General features: G+C 47.7%; 1 protein-coding gene across 3 annotated transcripts in view; it reads right to left on the reverse strand.

Annotated features, from left to right (window-relative positions):
• mocs1 (molybdenum cofactor synthesis 1) overlaps nt 1–12782 on the reverse strand; it is a 51218-nt gene extending 38436 nt beyond the window's left edge. For 2 of the 3 annotated variants that reach the window (XM_078212236.1, XM_078212235.1), the window contains exon 1: nt 12566–12782. In XM_078212236.1, coding sequence (XP_078068362.1) covers nt 12566–12700 — 135 coding nt within the window. In that variant the 5' untranslated portion in view covers nt 12701–12782. The remainder of the gene's footprint in view (nt 1–12565) is intronic. The other variant, XM_078212237.1, reaches the window with a different exon arrangement.
• Between the last annotated feature and the right edge of the window lie 2654 nt (nt 12783–15436).

A 15436-nucleotide genomic window follows, 5' to 3' on the forward strand; every position in this document is an offset into this window, starting at 1 on the left:
TTGTCAAATGTCAGAAAAACCCATCTGGTTCACTAATGTCCTTTAGGGAAGGCTGGTCCGGCCTACATGTGACTCCAGAGCCACAGCAATGTGGTTGACTCTCAACTGCCCTCTGAACAAGGGCAACTAGGGATGGGCAATAAATGCTGGCCAACCAGTGACATGCACTGTTGGAGAACAGATTTTCACTCCATCTGACGAAGGGGCAGCGCTCCGAAAGCTTATGGTATTTGCTACCAAATAAACCTGTTGGACTTTAACCTGGTGTTGTGAGACTTCTTACTGAACCAGTGACACCCATGGCCCATGAATGAATAAAAAACAAATCTGATTGTAACCTCTTGGATACGTTGTCTTTCCAGCGTTGTCTTGTTGTGTGACACTATCACCGTGCTAAATGGGACAGGCTTTGAACAGATCTAGCAACTCAAGACTGGGCATCCATGAGGCGTTGTGGGCCTTCAACAGCAGCGGAACTGTACTCCAGCACAATCTGCAACCCCATGGCCCGGCATATCCCCCCCTCAACTATTACCATCAAGCCAGGGGATCAACCCTGGTTCAATGGAGAGTGCAGGAGGGCAAGCCAGAAGCTGCACCAGGCTCCAGATGCTTAACAATGAGGTGTCAATCTGGTGAAGCCACACCAAACAGGACTACTTGCATACCAAACGGCATGAACAGTAAGTGATAGCCACAGCAAAGCGATCCCACAACCAACGGATCAGATCCAAGCTCTGCAAACCTGCCGCATCCAGCTGTGAATGGTGGTGGACAATTAAACAGCTCACTGGAGGAGGAGGCTCCACAAATATCCCCATCCTCAATGATGGAGGAGCCCAGCACGTCAAGAGATAAGGCTGAAGTATCTTCAGCTAGAAGTGCCAAGTGAATGATCCATCTTGGCCTCCTCCAGTGGTCCCCAGCATCTCAGGTGCCAGTCTCCAGCCAATTCAATTCACTCCACGTGATATCAAGAAATGGTTGGAGGCACTGGATACTGCAAAGGCAATGGCCCCTGATAACATTGCGGCAATAGTACTGAAGACTTCTGCTCTAGAACTTGCTGCGCCCGTAGCCAAGCTCTTCCAACACTGGCATCTACCCGGAAATGTGGAAAATTACCCAGCTATCTCCTGCACACAAGAAATATGACAAATCCAACCTGGCCAATTACCGCCTCATCAGTCTACTCTCGATCATCAGTAAAGTGATGGAAGGGGTCATCAACAGTGCTATCAAGCAACACTTACTCAGCAATAATCTGCTCAGTGACGCCCATTTTGGGTTTCGCCAGGGTCACTCAGCTCCTGGCCTCATTACAACCTTGGTTCAAACAGGGAAAAGAGAGCTGAATTCCAGAGGTGAGGTGAGAGTGACAGCCCTTGACATCAAGGCCACATTAGACCAAGTATGGCATCAAGGAGCCCTAGCGAAACTGGAATCAATGGGAATCAGGGGAAATATGGCGATGGTGGTTGGAGGCCAATCATCTCAGTTAGAACATAAGAACTAGGAGCAGGAGTAGGCCATCTGGCCCCTCAAGCCTGCTCCGCCATTCAATAAGATCATGGCTGATCTTTTTGTGGACTCAGCTCCACTTACCCGCCCGCTCACCCTAACCCTTAATTCCTTTATTGATCAAAAATTTATCTATCCTTGCCTTAAAAACATTCAATGAGGTAGCCTCAACTGCTTCACTGGGCAGGGAATTCCACAGATTCACAACCCTTTCTGTGAAGAAGTTCCTCCTCAACTCAGTCCTAAATCTGCTTCCCCTTATTATGAGGCCATGCCTCCTAGTTCTAGTTTCACCTGCCAGTGGAAACAACTTCCCTGCTTCTAGCTTATCTATTCCCTTCATAATCTTATATGTTTCTATAAGATCTCTCCTCATTCTTCTGAATTCCAATGAGTATAGCCCCAGTCTACTCAGTCTCTCCTCATAAGCCAACCCTCTCAACTCCGGAATCAACCCAGTGAATCTCCTCTGCACCCCCTCCAGTGCCAGTATATCCTTTCTCAAGTAAGGGGACCAAAACCTGTTCGGGTGCACAGGAATAGTTTGGCGTGGCCAATGCACCTGGCCAACGCATCTTTCGGACTGTGGGAGGGACCCGGGTCCCTGGCGCTGTGAGGCAGCAGTGCTAACCACTGTGCCGCCCATGAAAGGAATAGATAAGGCAGATAGTCAACATCTGTTCCCAAAGGTAGGGAAGTCTAAAACTAGAGGGCATAGGTTTAAGGTGAGAGGGGAGAGATACAAAAGGCTCCAGAGGGGCAATTCTTTCATTCAGAGGGTGGTGAGTGTCTGGAACGAGCTGCCAGAGGCAGTAGTAGAGGCGGGTACAATTTTGTCTTTTAAAAAGCATTTAGACAGTTTCATGGGTAAGATGGGTATAGAGGGATATGGGCCAAACGTGAGCAATTGGGACTAGCTTAGTGGTAAAACTGGGCGGCATGGACAAGTTGGGCCGAAGGGCCTGTTTCCGTGCTGTAAACCTCTATGACTATAAACTGTACACAGTACTCCAGGTGTGGCCTCACCAGCACCTAATACAACTGCAACATAACCTCGAAACCATTGCTGATTGTCAGAAAAACCCACCTGGTTCGTTAATGTTCTTTCGGGAAGGAAATCTGCCGTCCTTACCTGTTCTGGCTTACAGGTACCAGAGCCACAGCAATGTGGTTGACTCTCCAGTGCCCTCGGACAACTAGGGATGGGCAATAAATGCTGGCCAGCCAGCAATGCCCATGTCCCACAAATGAATTTTAAAAAACTCGCCAAGGCTCGTTAAGCAGCCAAACTCAAGACCTCTGCCATCTAGGACAAGAGCAGTAGATACCTGGGAGGTCCACCTGCAGAAGTTCCCCTCCAAGCCACACACCATCCTGATTTGGAAATATATTACCATTCCTTCCCTGTCACTGGGTGAAAATCCTGGAATGCCCTCCCTAACAGCACTGTGGGTGTACCTACACCACGTAGTCTGCAGTGGCTCAAGATGGCAGCTCACCACCACTTTTTAAAGGGCAATTAGGGACGGGAAATAAATGCGGGCCGAGCATTTATTTTGAATGAAAAAAACTGCCAACTCATGCTGCAGCCTAATCAGAGTTGGCCAGGGTAACCTGATAGTGAGGGGGAGATACGGGTGAGAGAGAAATGGGAGGGACAGGGGATTGAAGCGAGACAGACGTAAACTCCAGGAAGACAATAAAGAAACAGGGACAGATGAAGAAACGCACTTACATGAACTCAGAAAATGGAACAAAGTGTTGAAATACACTTGTGTTTGGGAACGATCGTCTGAGGGAATACATTCTACAATCTGATTACATTCAAAGTTAGAAACAGTCGCCAAGGTGACGAAACAACCTCTCCAGGGTATTGGACTTTGGATGAGTCAAGAGAAGCGGGAAAGTGAAGGACAAGTGCACCGAGACCTTGCAGATTACCAGAAAGTGTTACGAAAAGGAATCTTTTCCCCGATTCCAGCACGCTCACAAACATTACCCGGGCACATGGTGACAGTTTACCACAACTCACAGCTAAAGCCATCACTTCCAGCACAGGTATGGTGACTCACTGTCCAGAAACAGAATGACCTTTGTCCCAGGTCACCATGCCCTCCTCAAGCGGTTTGTCAATCCTGTCATGAACTTGTGTTGCACCTGGTCCCTTCAAATTATTAAAAGGGGAGTTTCTAAACAAAAGTTGACCCCCGAGCCACACCGAGTCATAGAGGTTTACAGCATGGAAACAGGCCCTCTGGCCCAACTTGTCCATGCCGCCCTTTTTTTAAACCCCTAAACTAGTCCCAATTGCCCACGTTTGGCCCATATCCCTCTATACCCATCTTACCCATGTAACTGTCTAAATGCTTTTTAAAAGACAATTGTACCTGCCTCTACTACTACCTCTGTCACCTTGTTCCAGATACTCATCTCCCTCTGTGAGTAAAAATTTGCCCCTCTGGACCCTTTTGTATTTCTCCCCTCTCACCTTAAACCTATGCCCTCTAGTTTTAGACTCCCCTATCTTTGGGAAAAGAAATTGACTATCCAGCTGATCTATGCCCCCATTATTTTACAGACCTCTATAAGATCACCCCTCAGCCCTCTACGTCCCAGAGAAAAAAGTCCCAGTCTATCCAGTCTCTCCTTATAACTCAAACCATCAAGTCCAGGTAGCATCCTAGTAAATCTTTTCTGTGCTCTTTCTAGTTTAATAATATCCTTTCTATAATAGGGTGACGGATGACTAGCTGCTTGATCTGGGCAACAGGCTGAAGCGGACATCTTGAAGGAGAGCGAGGTAGAAAGGAGAGATTTACTCGCTACCCCAGATTCTATGATATTAACTCAAGTGGAATGGTCCTGTATCTCATGAGTGGGCGCTTACGAATCTGGTTCCTAAGGACAGCAGATTTCCTTCCCTAAAGGACATTAGTGAACCGGATGGGTTTTTCTGACAACGGTTTCATGATTATCTTTTAGTTCCAGATTTTTAAAATCGAATTTAAATTCCACCATCTGCCGTGGTGGGATTCGAACCCAGGTCTCCGGAACATGAGCTGAGTTTCTGGATTAATAGTCCAGCGATAATACCATTGGGCCACTGCCTCCCCATAGGTTTGATTTCATGCATCTTTGTTGTATAAATGCAACTCCATCTGGGGCAACCTTTGCAAATACTATCAGAGATTCAGAGGCTGCCTCACAAACATTGACAAATACTCTCCAAATAGCCCAAGCCAATATTGGCCTATTTCTGGAAACCCTCTGCAGTTACTGGTGTACTGCTGGGAAACTCTTCCTCATCAATTGTCAATAAATTATTGGCAGCAGTTACCCAATGCATGTCAACACATCCTGCAACAAGTACCGCCCATAAAAATCAAATCCAATGTTGGCCCAATCATGGAGACACTCTGCAAATAGGCAATCCCTCTCAGTTTCCACATCCTACACTAAGATCCGCAAAGCAATTTCCCTCTCTGGGTCGCCGATCACTCCACAGTCAGAGAAGGCAGCATGGTGACATGGTGATTAGCACTGCTGCCTCACAGCGCCACGGACCTGGGTTCAATTCCTGGCTTGGGTCACTGTCTGTGCAGAGTTTGCACATTCTCCCCGTGTCTGCATGGGTTTCCTCTGGGTGCTCCGGTTTAGACCACAAGACATGGGAGCGGAATTAGGCCACTCGGCCCATCGAGTCTGCTCCGCCATTCAATCATGACTGATATTTTTCTCATCCCCATTCTCCTGCCTTTTCCACATAACTCCTGATCCCCTTATTAATCAAGAACCTATCTATCTCTGTCTTAAAAGACACTCAATGACCCGGCCTCCACAGCCTTCTGCAGCAATGAGTTCCACAGATTCACCACTCTCTGGCTGAAGAAATTCCTCCTCCTCATCTCTGTTCTAAATGATCGTCCCTTTAGCCTGAGGTTGTGCTCTCTGGTTCTAGTTTTTCCTACTAGTGGAAACATCCTCTCCACGTCCAGTCTATCCAGGCCTCGCAGTATCCTGTAAGTTTCAGTAAGATCCCCCCCCCTCATCCTTCTAAACTCAGAGTACAGACAGAGAGTCCTCAACCATTCCTCATACGACAAGCTCTTCATTTCAAGGACCGTTCTTGTGAATCTCCTGTGGACCCTTTCCAAGGCCAGCACATCCTTCCTTAGATATGGGGCCCACATTTGCTCACAATACTCCAAATGGGGTCTGACCAGAGCCTTATGCAGCCTCAGAAGTTCATCCCTGTACATTTTGTATTCTAGCCCTTGCCTCCCACAGTCCAAAGATGTGCGGGCTAGGTTGATTGGCCATGTTAAATTGTCCCTTCGTGTCAGAGGGATTAGCAGGGTTATCGTGATAGGGCCTGGATTGCTGTCAATGCAGACCCGATGGGCCGAATGTCGTCTTTCTGCACTGTAGGGACTCTCTGACTTTTTAAAAAAAAAGTTCACAAGCAATGCCTTGGAGGGGAGAGTGTGAAGGGTTGCACACTCACCCCTTGAGTCAGCAGGTCATGGCTTCTAGTCCCACTCCTAAAGCTTCAAAGCACTTAATCCAAGCCAACACTCCCAGCACAGGACTGCGGGAGTGCTGCATTGTCAGAGGTGCCACCTTTCACGTGAGACATTAAGCTGAGACCCTACATAATAGCAACAGAAGGTGTAGGAGCAGCAGTAGGACATTGGCCCCTCAGCTCGGCTCCACAGCTGATCTTAAAGTTAAAGTTTATTTATTAGTGTTCACAAGTAGGTTTACATTAACACTGCAAGAAGCTACTGTGAAAATCCCCTGGTCGCCACACTCCTACGTCTGTTCGGGTACATTGGAGGGAGAATTTAGCATGGCCAATGCACCTAACCAGCATGTCTTTCTGACAGTGGGAGGAAACCAGAGCAGCCGGAGGAAACCCACGCAGACACGGGGAGAACGTGCAAACTCCGCACAGACAGTGACCCAAGCCAGGAAGCCAGGTTCCCTGGCGCTGAGAGGCAGCAGTGCTAACCATTATGCCACCTGCTTGAAGGCCTCAATGCCGCTCTGCTGCCCTTCGCCCAATAACCAACAACTCCCATAAAAATCTGTTTAACTCAGCCTCCAATTTTAAGGTGAGGGGGGAGAGGGGTCCAGAGTGGCAATTTTTTTCACACAGAGGGCGGTGAGTGTCTGGAACGAGCTGCCAGTGGTAGTAGTAGAAGTGGGTAGAATTTTGCCTTTTAAAAAGCATTTAGACAGTTACATGGGTAAGATGGGTATAGAGGGATATGGGCCAAAAGCGGGCAATTGGGACTAGCTCAGTGGTTTAAAAAAGGGCAGCATGGACAAGTTGGGCCGAAGGGCCTGTTTCCATGCTGTAAACCTCTCTGATTATCAATATACAGATATCGGACCTCGTGTCCGGGAGGCTCGGAACCAGACATATACTGGATACGGAGATTTTCCAGATTTTGGGGGGTGGTGGTGGTGGTTGGAGGGTCCCCTCTGGATTTTGGGACAGCGATAAGGGGTCCAATATCTGTACTCAAGCCTCCAAAGCTCTCTGGGGTAGGGAATTCCAAAGACCGATGACTCTCAGAAGAAATTCCTCCTCTTGACTTAGACCATAAGATATAGGAGCAGAATTAGGCCATTCGGCCCATCGTCTGCTCCGCCATTCAATCATGGCTGATAAGTTTCTCATCCCCATTCTCCCGCCTTTTCCCCGTAACATGATCCCCTTGCCAATCAAGAATCTATCTATCTCTGTCTTAAATATACTCAATGACCTGGCCTCCACAACCTTCTGTGGCAGTGAATTCCACAGATTTACCACCCTCTGGCTGAATAAATTCCTCCTCATCTCAGTTCTAAAGGGTTGTCCCTTTACTCTGCGGCTGTGCTCTCGGGTCCTAGTCTCTCTTACTAATGAAAACATCTTCCCCAGGTCCACTCTATCCAGGCCTTTCAGTATTCTATAGGTTTCAATGAGATCCCCCTCATCCTTCTAAACTCAATTGCGTACAGACCCAGAGTCTTCAGACGCTCCTCAAAATTTAAATGGAAAATACCTTATTCTAGAGTCATACCCCCTCACTCTAGACCCCCCAATGAGGGTGAATATTCTCTCAGCATTTACTTTGCCAAGTCCCCTCACAATCTTATATTTCTCAATAAAACTGGCTGTCTGATCGAAGACAGAGGGTGGTGGTGGATGGAAAATTTTCGGATTGGAGGCAGGTTGCTAGCGGAGTGCCGCAGGGATCAGTGCTTGGTCCTCTGCTCTTTGTGATTTTTATTAATGACTTAGAGGAGGGGGCTGAAGGGTGGACCAGTAAATTTGCTGATGACACCAAGATTGGAGGAGTAGTGGATGAGGTGGAGGGCTGTTGTAGGCTGCAAAGAGACATAGATAGGATGCAAAGCTGGGCTGAAAAATGGCAAATGGAGTTTAAGCCTGATAAATGTGAGGTGATTCATTTTGGTAGGACTAATTTAAATGTGGATTACAGGGTCAAAGGTAGGGTTCTGAAGACTGTGGAGGAACAGAGAGATCTTGGGGTCCATATCCACAGATCTCTAAAGGTTGCCACTCAAGTGGACAGAGCTGTGAAGAAGGCCTATAGTGTGTTAGCTTTTATTAACAGGGGGTTGGAGTTTAAGAGCCGTGGGGTTATGCTGCAACTGTACAGGACCTTGGTGAGACCACATTTGGAATATCGTGTGCAGTTCTGGTCACCTCACTATAAGAAGGATGTGGAAGCGCTGGAAAGAGTGCAGAGGAGATTTACCAGGATGCTTCCTGGCTTGGAGGGTAGGTCTTATGAGGAAAGGTTGAGGGAGCTAGGGCTGTTCTCTCTGGAGCGGAGGAGGCTGAGGGGAGACTTAATAGAGGTTTATAAAATGATGAAGGGGATAGATAGAGTGAACGTTCAAAGACTATTTCCTCGGGTGGATGGAGCTATTACAAGGGGGCATAACTATAGGGTTCGTGGTGGGAGATATAGGAAGGATATCAGAGGTAGGTTCTTCACGCAGAGAGTGGTTGGGGTGTGGAATGGACTGCCTGCAGTGATAGTGGAGTCAGACACTTTAGGAACATTTAAGCGGTTATTGGATAAGCACATGGAGCACACCAGGATGATAGGGAGTGGGATAGCTTGATCTTGGTTTCAGATAAAGCTCGGCACAACATCGTGGGCCGAAGGGCCTGTTCTGTGCTGTACTGTTCTATGTTCTAAAACTCTTATTCTTCTGAACTCCCATGAGTGTAGGCCCAACATGCTATTAATGTTGTTGATTTGGAATATGGGATATCGATGGGCCGAATGGCTTACTTCTGCTCCTATATCTTATGGTCTTATAAAAACCTCTTGCTCATTTAACAACCCCTTCATCCCAGGAACCAATCCTTTCTACTTCAAGAGCTTCAAGATTTTAGGTGTCCAGATCACCAACAACCTGTCTTGGTCCCCCCATGCCGACACTGTAGTTAAGAAAGCCCACCAATGCCTCTACTTTCTCAGAAGACAAAGGAAATTTGGCATGTCAGCTACGACTCTCACCAACATTTACAGCTGCACCATAGAAAGCATTATTTTTTGTTGTATTACAGCTTGATATGGCTCCTGCTCTGCCCAAGACCGCAAGAAACTACAAAAGAACGTGAATGTAGCCCAATCCATTACGCAAACCAGACTCGCATCCACTGACTCTGTCTACACTTTCCACTGCCTCGGCAAAGCAACCAGCATAATCACACACACCCTGGACATTCTCTCTTCCTCCTTCTTCCGTCGAGAAAAAGATACAAAAGTCTGTGGTCACGTACCAACCGACACAAGAACAGCTTCTTCCCTGCTGCTGTCAGAGTTTTGAATGGACCTATCTTGCATTATGTTGATCTTTCTCTACACCCTAGCTATGACTGTAACACTACATGCACTCTCTCCTTTCCTTCTCTATGAACGGTATGCTTTGTCCGTATGGCGTGCAAGAAACAATACTTTTCACTGTATGTTAATACATGTGACAATAATAAATCAAATCAAATCAAAAAATCCAGTTAGCCCTCTCGGAACTGCTTCCAACTATGTTTGGCATCCAGCCATCTGCGAGAGGTGAAGGGAACGCAGCCTCAGATCTTTGGCGAGATCAGATGATGTCAATCTATCCCTCCTGAGGTGCGAGGGACCTAATCTGTACACAGCACTCCAAGTACAGTCCCGCTCATACCATGTACAGCCCTGACAAGACTTCATTGCTTTTATAGTCCATCTCTCCAGCAATGAAGGTTGACATTTTGTTGACATCCTTAATGACTCGCTGAGCCAGCACGCTAACATTTTGTGATTGACGTACGAATAATCCAGATTACACGGCACTGCCACATTTCTCCATTTAAACCATATTTTGGTTTTCTATTTTCCTGCCAAAGTGGGCAACCTCTCAGGTAACGGACGCAAGAGATCCCACGGCACTATTTCTACGAGGAGAAAGAGAGTTCCCCCAAAGTCGTGGCCAATATCCCAAATCAACATCATTGAAAGCAGAAAAGGCTGGAAAGTCTCAGCAGGTCTGACAGCATCTGTGGAGAGAGAATAGGGCCAATGTTTCAAGACTGGATGACCCTTCGTCTGAGCTGAGGAAGGGTCATCCAGACTCGAAACGTTGCCTCTATTCTCTCTCCACAGATGCTGTCAGACCTGCTGAGATTTTCCAGCATTTTCTGTTTTTGTTTTCAATTCCAGCATCCGCAGGAATTGGCTTTTTATCATTAAAAGCAGATTGCCTGGCCATTTTCCCACGTTATTCTTATGTGGGAGTTTGCTGTGCCCAAACCGTCTGTCCCATTTCCAAAAGGCCAACAGTGCCGCGAAGCACTGCGATAGTTGCTCAGGGTTCTGTGATGCCCTGAAACAGGTTCTATCGCTCCAAGCCAAGTTAAAAGGAAACAAGGACACTGATGCCAAGTATGTTGGAGACTCCGAAGCACTTTCTGTCCCCAGATCTCTGCCACATTCTCCCCAGCCGTGGCTGCTTTTCATGTCCATCGCTGCAGTTAACTGTTAGAACGGTCATATGTCCCCCTCCCCATCTTTCCACCCCCCCCCACCGCAACCTTTCCCACTAATCCATTCTCCCAGTTTCTCCATCACATCTGTTCAGATACTCCCACCTTCCATACTTGTGCTCCGATATATCTTCCTAATCCCCTCCCCTATCAGCATTCTAAAGTTTTTTTAAGTTTGTTTATTAGTGTCACAAGTGGGCTTACATTAACACTACAGTGAAGTTACTGTGAAAATCCCCTGGTTGCCACACTCTGGTGCCTGTTCGGGTACAACTGAGGGGAGAATTTAGCATGGCCAATCCACCTAACCAACACGGCTTTCAGACTGTGGGAGGAAACCCTAGTGACCCAAGCCGGGAATCGAACCCAGGTCCCTGGCGCAATGAGGCAGCAGTGCGAGCCACTGTGCCACCTTTCATTCTGAAAGGACCGTTCCCTGCACAACACCCTGGTCAACTCCGTAATCAGCCCCTCATGCTCCCACGGCACCTTTCCATGCAAGCTCAGTAGCTATTAGCGCTTTTCCCAATTACATTTTCCTACAGTAGAACAATTCCAAAGTACTCCATTGGCTGCAAAGCGCTTTGACATTTTCAAAAGTTCATTTATTAGTGTCACAAGTAGGCTTACATTAACGCTGCAATGAAGTTACTGTGAAAATCCCATAGTCGCCACACTCCGGCGCCTGTTCGGGTACACCGAGGGAGAATTTGGCATGGCCAATGCACCTAACCAGCACGTCTTTCGGACTGTGGGAGAGAAACTGGAGCACCCGGAAGACACCTACGCAGACACGAGGAGAACATACTCTCTCCCGGACATACTCTCTTCCACTTTCTTCCGGCGAGGAAAAGATACAGAAGTCTAAAATCACATTCCAAGCGACTCAAAAAGAGCTCCCCCCCCCGATGCCATCAGACTTTTGAATGGACGTACCTCGCATTACATTGATCTTTCTCGACACCCTAGCTATGACTGTAACATTACATGCACAGAATCGATAGAAACCCTACAGTGCAGAAGGAGGCCATTCGGCTCATCGAGTCTGCACTGACAACAATCCCACCCAGGCCCTAACCCATCACCCCACATATTTACCCCGCTAATCCCTCTAACCTACGCATCCCGGGACACTAAGGGGCAATTTAGCATGGCCAATCAACCTAACCCGCGCATCTTTGGAGTGTGGGAGGAAACCGGAGCACCCGTAGGAAATACACGCAGACATGGGGAGAATGTGCAGACTCTGCGCAGACAGTGACCCAAGCCGGGAATCGAACCCAGGACCCTGGCGCTGTGAGGCAGCAGTGCTAACCAGTGTGCCACCTGTGCCATTCTGCACTCTCTCCTTTCCTATGTACGGCATCAAAGAAACAATCCTTTTCATTGTATACTAATACATAGAAATCATAGAAACCCTACAGTACAGAAAGAGGCCATTCGGCCCATCGAGTCTGCACCGACCACCATCCCACCCAGGCCCTACCCCCATATCCCTACATATTTACCGGCCATTGCTATTATTATTATTATCCATTGCTATTTTCCTCATCTCACCCCCATCCCTGCACTTTCACCTCTCCTGATCATCTGATCTCTACAGGCATTCAACTCTCTCTCTCTCCCTGGCGCTAAAGGTTTGATTGCCGGCCACAAAACAAAACCCTGTCACTTCTACAAACTTTCATCCAAATTCTGATTCAAGTCCAACAACATTTAAGTCTTGCTTTGAAACATTAGCTCTGTCATGTCCCACCTCTCCCTCTCCCCCCCCAAAAAAACTTTCCAACCTTTCCTGTTTTCTACTTTGTTAACTTGGCAGCCACTTCAAAAAAACAGGGATACCTGACGATTGCCAACTCTTCATAGGTGCACGACCTAGGGTTGACATATGAGAGAGGGGGGGGATTGGAGGAGGGAACAGTGAACAACCTCTGGTTACAAAACAACGCAGGGGTTCTATTTTTAAACTAAACTTTGCAAACTCACTTTTGCAACGCCCCTCTTGGGTGCAGGCTCTGGCTGGGGGGCACTGGCCATGCATTTGCCCCGGAATGAGGAGCTCCATGCCTGCCGGGCTGCCCGCTGCAGCTGGCGAGCCGCTGCCACTGCTGCCGGACCCATGTCTCGCGCGCCTCTGCCCGGGACCGGCCTCGCGCAGCCCACTCCAACCCCGGCCCGGTAATCACCACCTGTCAATCAAAGGCTGGCGCCCGGCCGCGCATGCTCGGCGGCGCCCGGCCGCGCATGCTCGGCGGCGCCCGGCATTCTGGGACCTGTAGTCTCTTCGCCCAAGGCTCCCCCATTGGGAGACACAGGCCGCGGGGGGGGAGGGTTGAGAACTACAATCGTTGCAAACTCTTCCTGTGGACCCTTCCAGGCCAGCTGGAGGATGTGGCCTTATTTGGAAGGTTATTTTTATTTTGTGATTATTATCTGATTTTAAAAAAGGGCCTTTCCCAACCCCTCCTAAAACACACGAGTTTTGTATTAAGCTGCTGTGGCCTTGTGCCCAACACATCAAATTTATATACGGGGCAAGATACATGGGCAAGAGGGCAGCACAGTGGCACGCACTGCTGCCTCACAGTGCCAGGGATCCGGGTTTGATTCCCGACTTGGGTCATAGAGTCATAGGGGTTTACAGCATGGAAACAGGCCCTTCAGCCCAACTTGTCCATGCCGCCCCTTTTTTTTAAACCCCTAAGCTAGTCCCAATTGCCCGCATTTGGCCCATATCCCGCTATACCCATCTTACCCATGTAACTGTCTAAATGCTTTTTAAAAGACAAAATTGTACCTGCCTCTACTACTACCTCTGGCAGCTTGTTCCAGACACTCACCACCCTCTGTGTGAAAAAATTGCCCCTCTGGACACTTTTGTATCTCTTCCCCTCTCACCTATGCCCTCTCGTTTTAGACTCCCCTACCTTTGGGAAATGATATTGACTATCTAGCTGATCTATGCCCCTCTATTTTATAGACCTCTATAAGGTCACCCCTCAGCCTCCTACGCTCCAGAGAAAAAAGTCCCTGTCTATCCAGCCTCTCCTTAGAACTCAAACCATGAAGTCCTAGTAGCATCCTAGTAAATCTCTTCTGTACTCTTTCTAGTTTAATAATATCCTTTCTATAATAGGGTGACCAGAACTGTACACAGTATTCCAAGTGTGGCCTTACCAATGTCTTGTACAACTTCAACAAGACGTCTCAACTGCTGTATTCAATGTTCTAACCGATGAAACCAAGCATGCTGAATGCCTTCTTCACCACTCTGTCCACCTGTGACTCCACTTTCAAGGAGTTATGAACATGTACCCCTCGATCTCTTTGTTCTGCAACTCTCCCCAACGCCCTACCATTAACTGAGTAAGTCCTGCCCTGGTTCAATCTACCAAAATGCATCACCTCGCATTTGTCTAAATTAAACTCCATCTGCCATTCGTCAACCCACTGGCCCAATTGATCAAGGGTCATTGTCTGTGCGGAGTTTGCACGTTCTCCTCGTATCTGCGTGGGTTTCCTCTGGGTGATCCGGTTTCCTCCCACACTCCAAAGAGGTGCGAGTTGGGTTGATTTGCCATGCTAAATTGACCCTAGTGTCAGGGGGATTAGCAGGATTACGGGAATAGGGCCTGGGTGGGATGTGGTCAGTACGGACTCGATGGGCCAAATGGCCTTCTGCACCGCAGGGATTCTGTGGATTCTATATATAGAAATATTGAAACGTAGAAAAGTTTAAAGTTTATTGCTTGGTGTGGCTCCTGCTCTGCCCAAGACCGTGAGAAATGACAAAAGGTCAGAATGTAGCCCAATCCACCACGCAAACCAGCCTCCCATCCATTGACTCTGCCTACACTTCCTGCTGCCTTGGAAAAGCAGCCAGCATAATTAAAGACCCCACGCACCGGGTACATACTCTCTTCCACCTTATTCCTTCGGGAAAAAAATACATAAGTCTGAGGTCACTTATCAACCGATTCAAGAACAACTTCTTCCCTGCTGTCATCAGACTTCTGAATGAACCTACCTCGCACTAAGTTGATCTTTCTCTACACCCTAGCTATGAATGTAACACCACATTCTGCACTCTCTCATTTCCTTCTCTATGGATGGTATGCTTTGTCTGTATATCATGCAAGAAAAAATACTTTTCACTGTACACCAATACATGTGACAATAAATCAAATCAAATTACTGTCACAGGTAGGGTTACATTAACACTGCAATGAAGCTACTGTGAAAATCCCCCAGTCGCCACTCTCCAGTGCCTGTTCGGGTACACTGAGGGAGAATTTAGCATGGCCAATGCACCTAACCAGCATGTCTTTCGGACTGTGGGAGAAAACCAGAGCACCTGAAGGAAACCCATGCAGACACGGGGAGAATGTACAAACTCCACACAGACAGTGACCCAAGCCAGGAATCGAATCCGGGTCCCTGGCATTGTGAGGCAGCAGTGCTAACCACTGTGCTCTGGGGGAATCAGTGATGGTCATACCATTGAATGCTATGGGGAGATGTTTAGATCCTCTCTTGTTGGAAATGGTCATTGCCTTTCACTGTGTGGTACGAATGTTACTTTTGTCAATGAACAGAACCTTTTCTTCGAAAATAACTATATATTCTTATTGCTTTTTTTCATTTTTAAACGAGACCTTTCGGTTTAGTAAAGACCATTAAGATGGCTGACCCTCTGTGAGTCTCCAGAAAAAAATAATTCACTGCTTAGTTTCAGGAATGTTACACCTCATCATATCTGAGGAGCTTCTACTGGACACCTGGGGACTGCACAGCCCAATATCAAAGAGAATTTGGTCTATTGCATTCGCTGCTCCCAATGTGGTCTCCTCTATATCG

This window comes from Mustelus asterias, chromosome 5 (assembly GCF_964213995.1).
Source record: "Mustelus asterias chromosome 5, sMusAst1.hap1.1, whole genome shotgun sequence".
Lineage (NCBI taxonomy): Eukaryota > Metazoa > Chordata > Chondrichthyes > Carcharhiniformes > Triakidae > Mustelus > Mustelus asterias.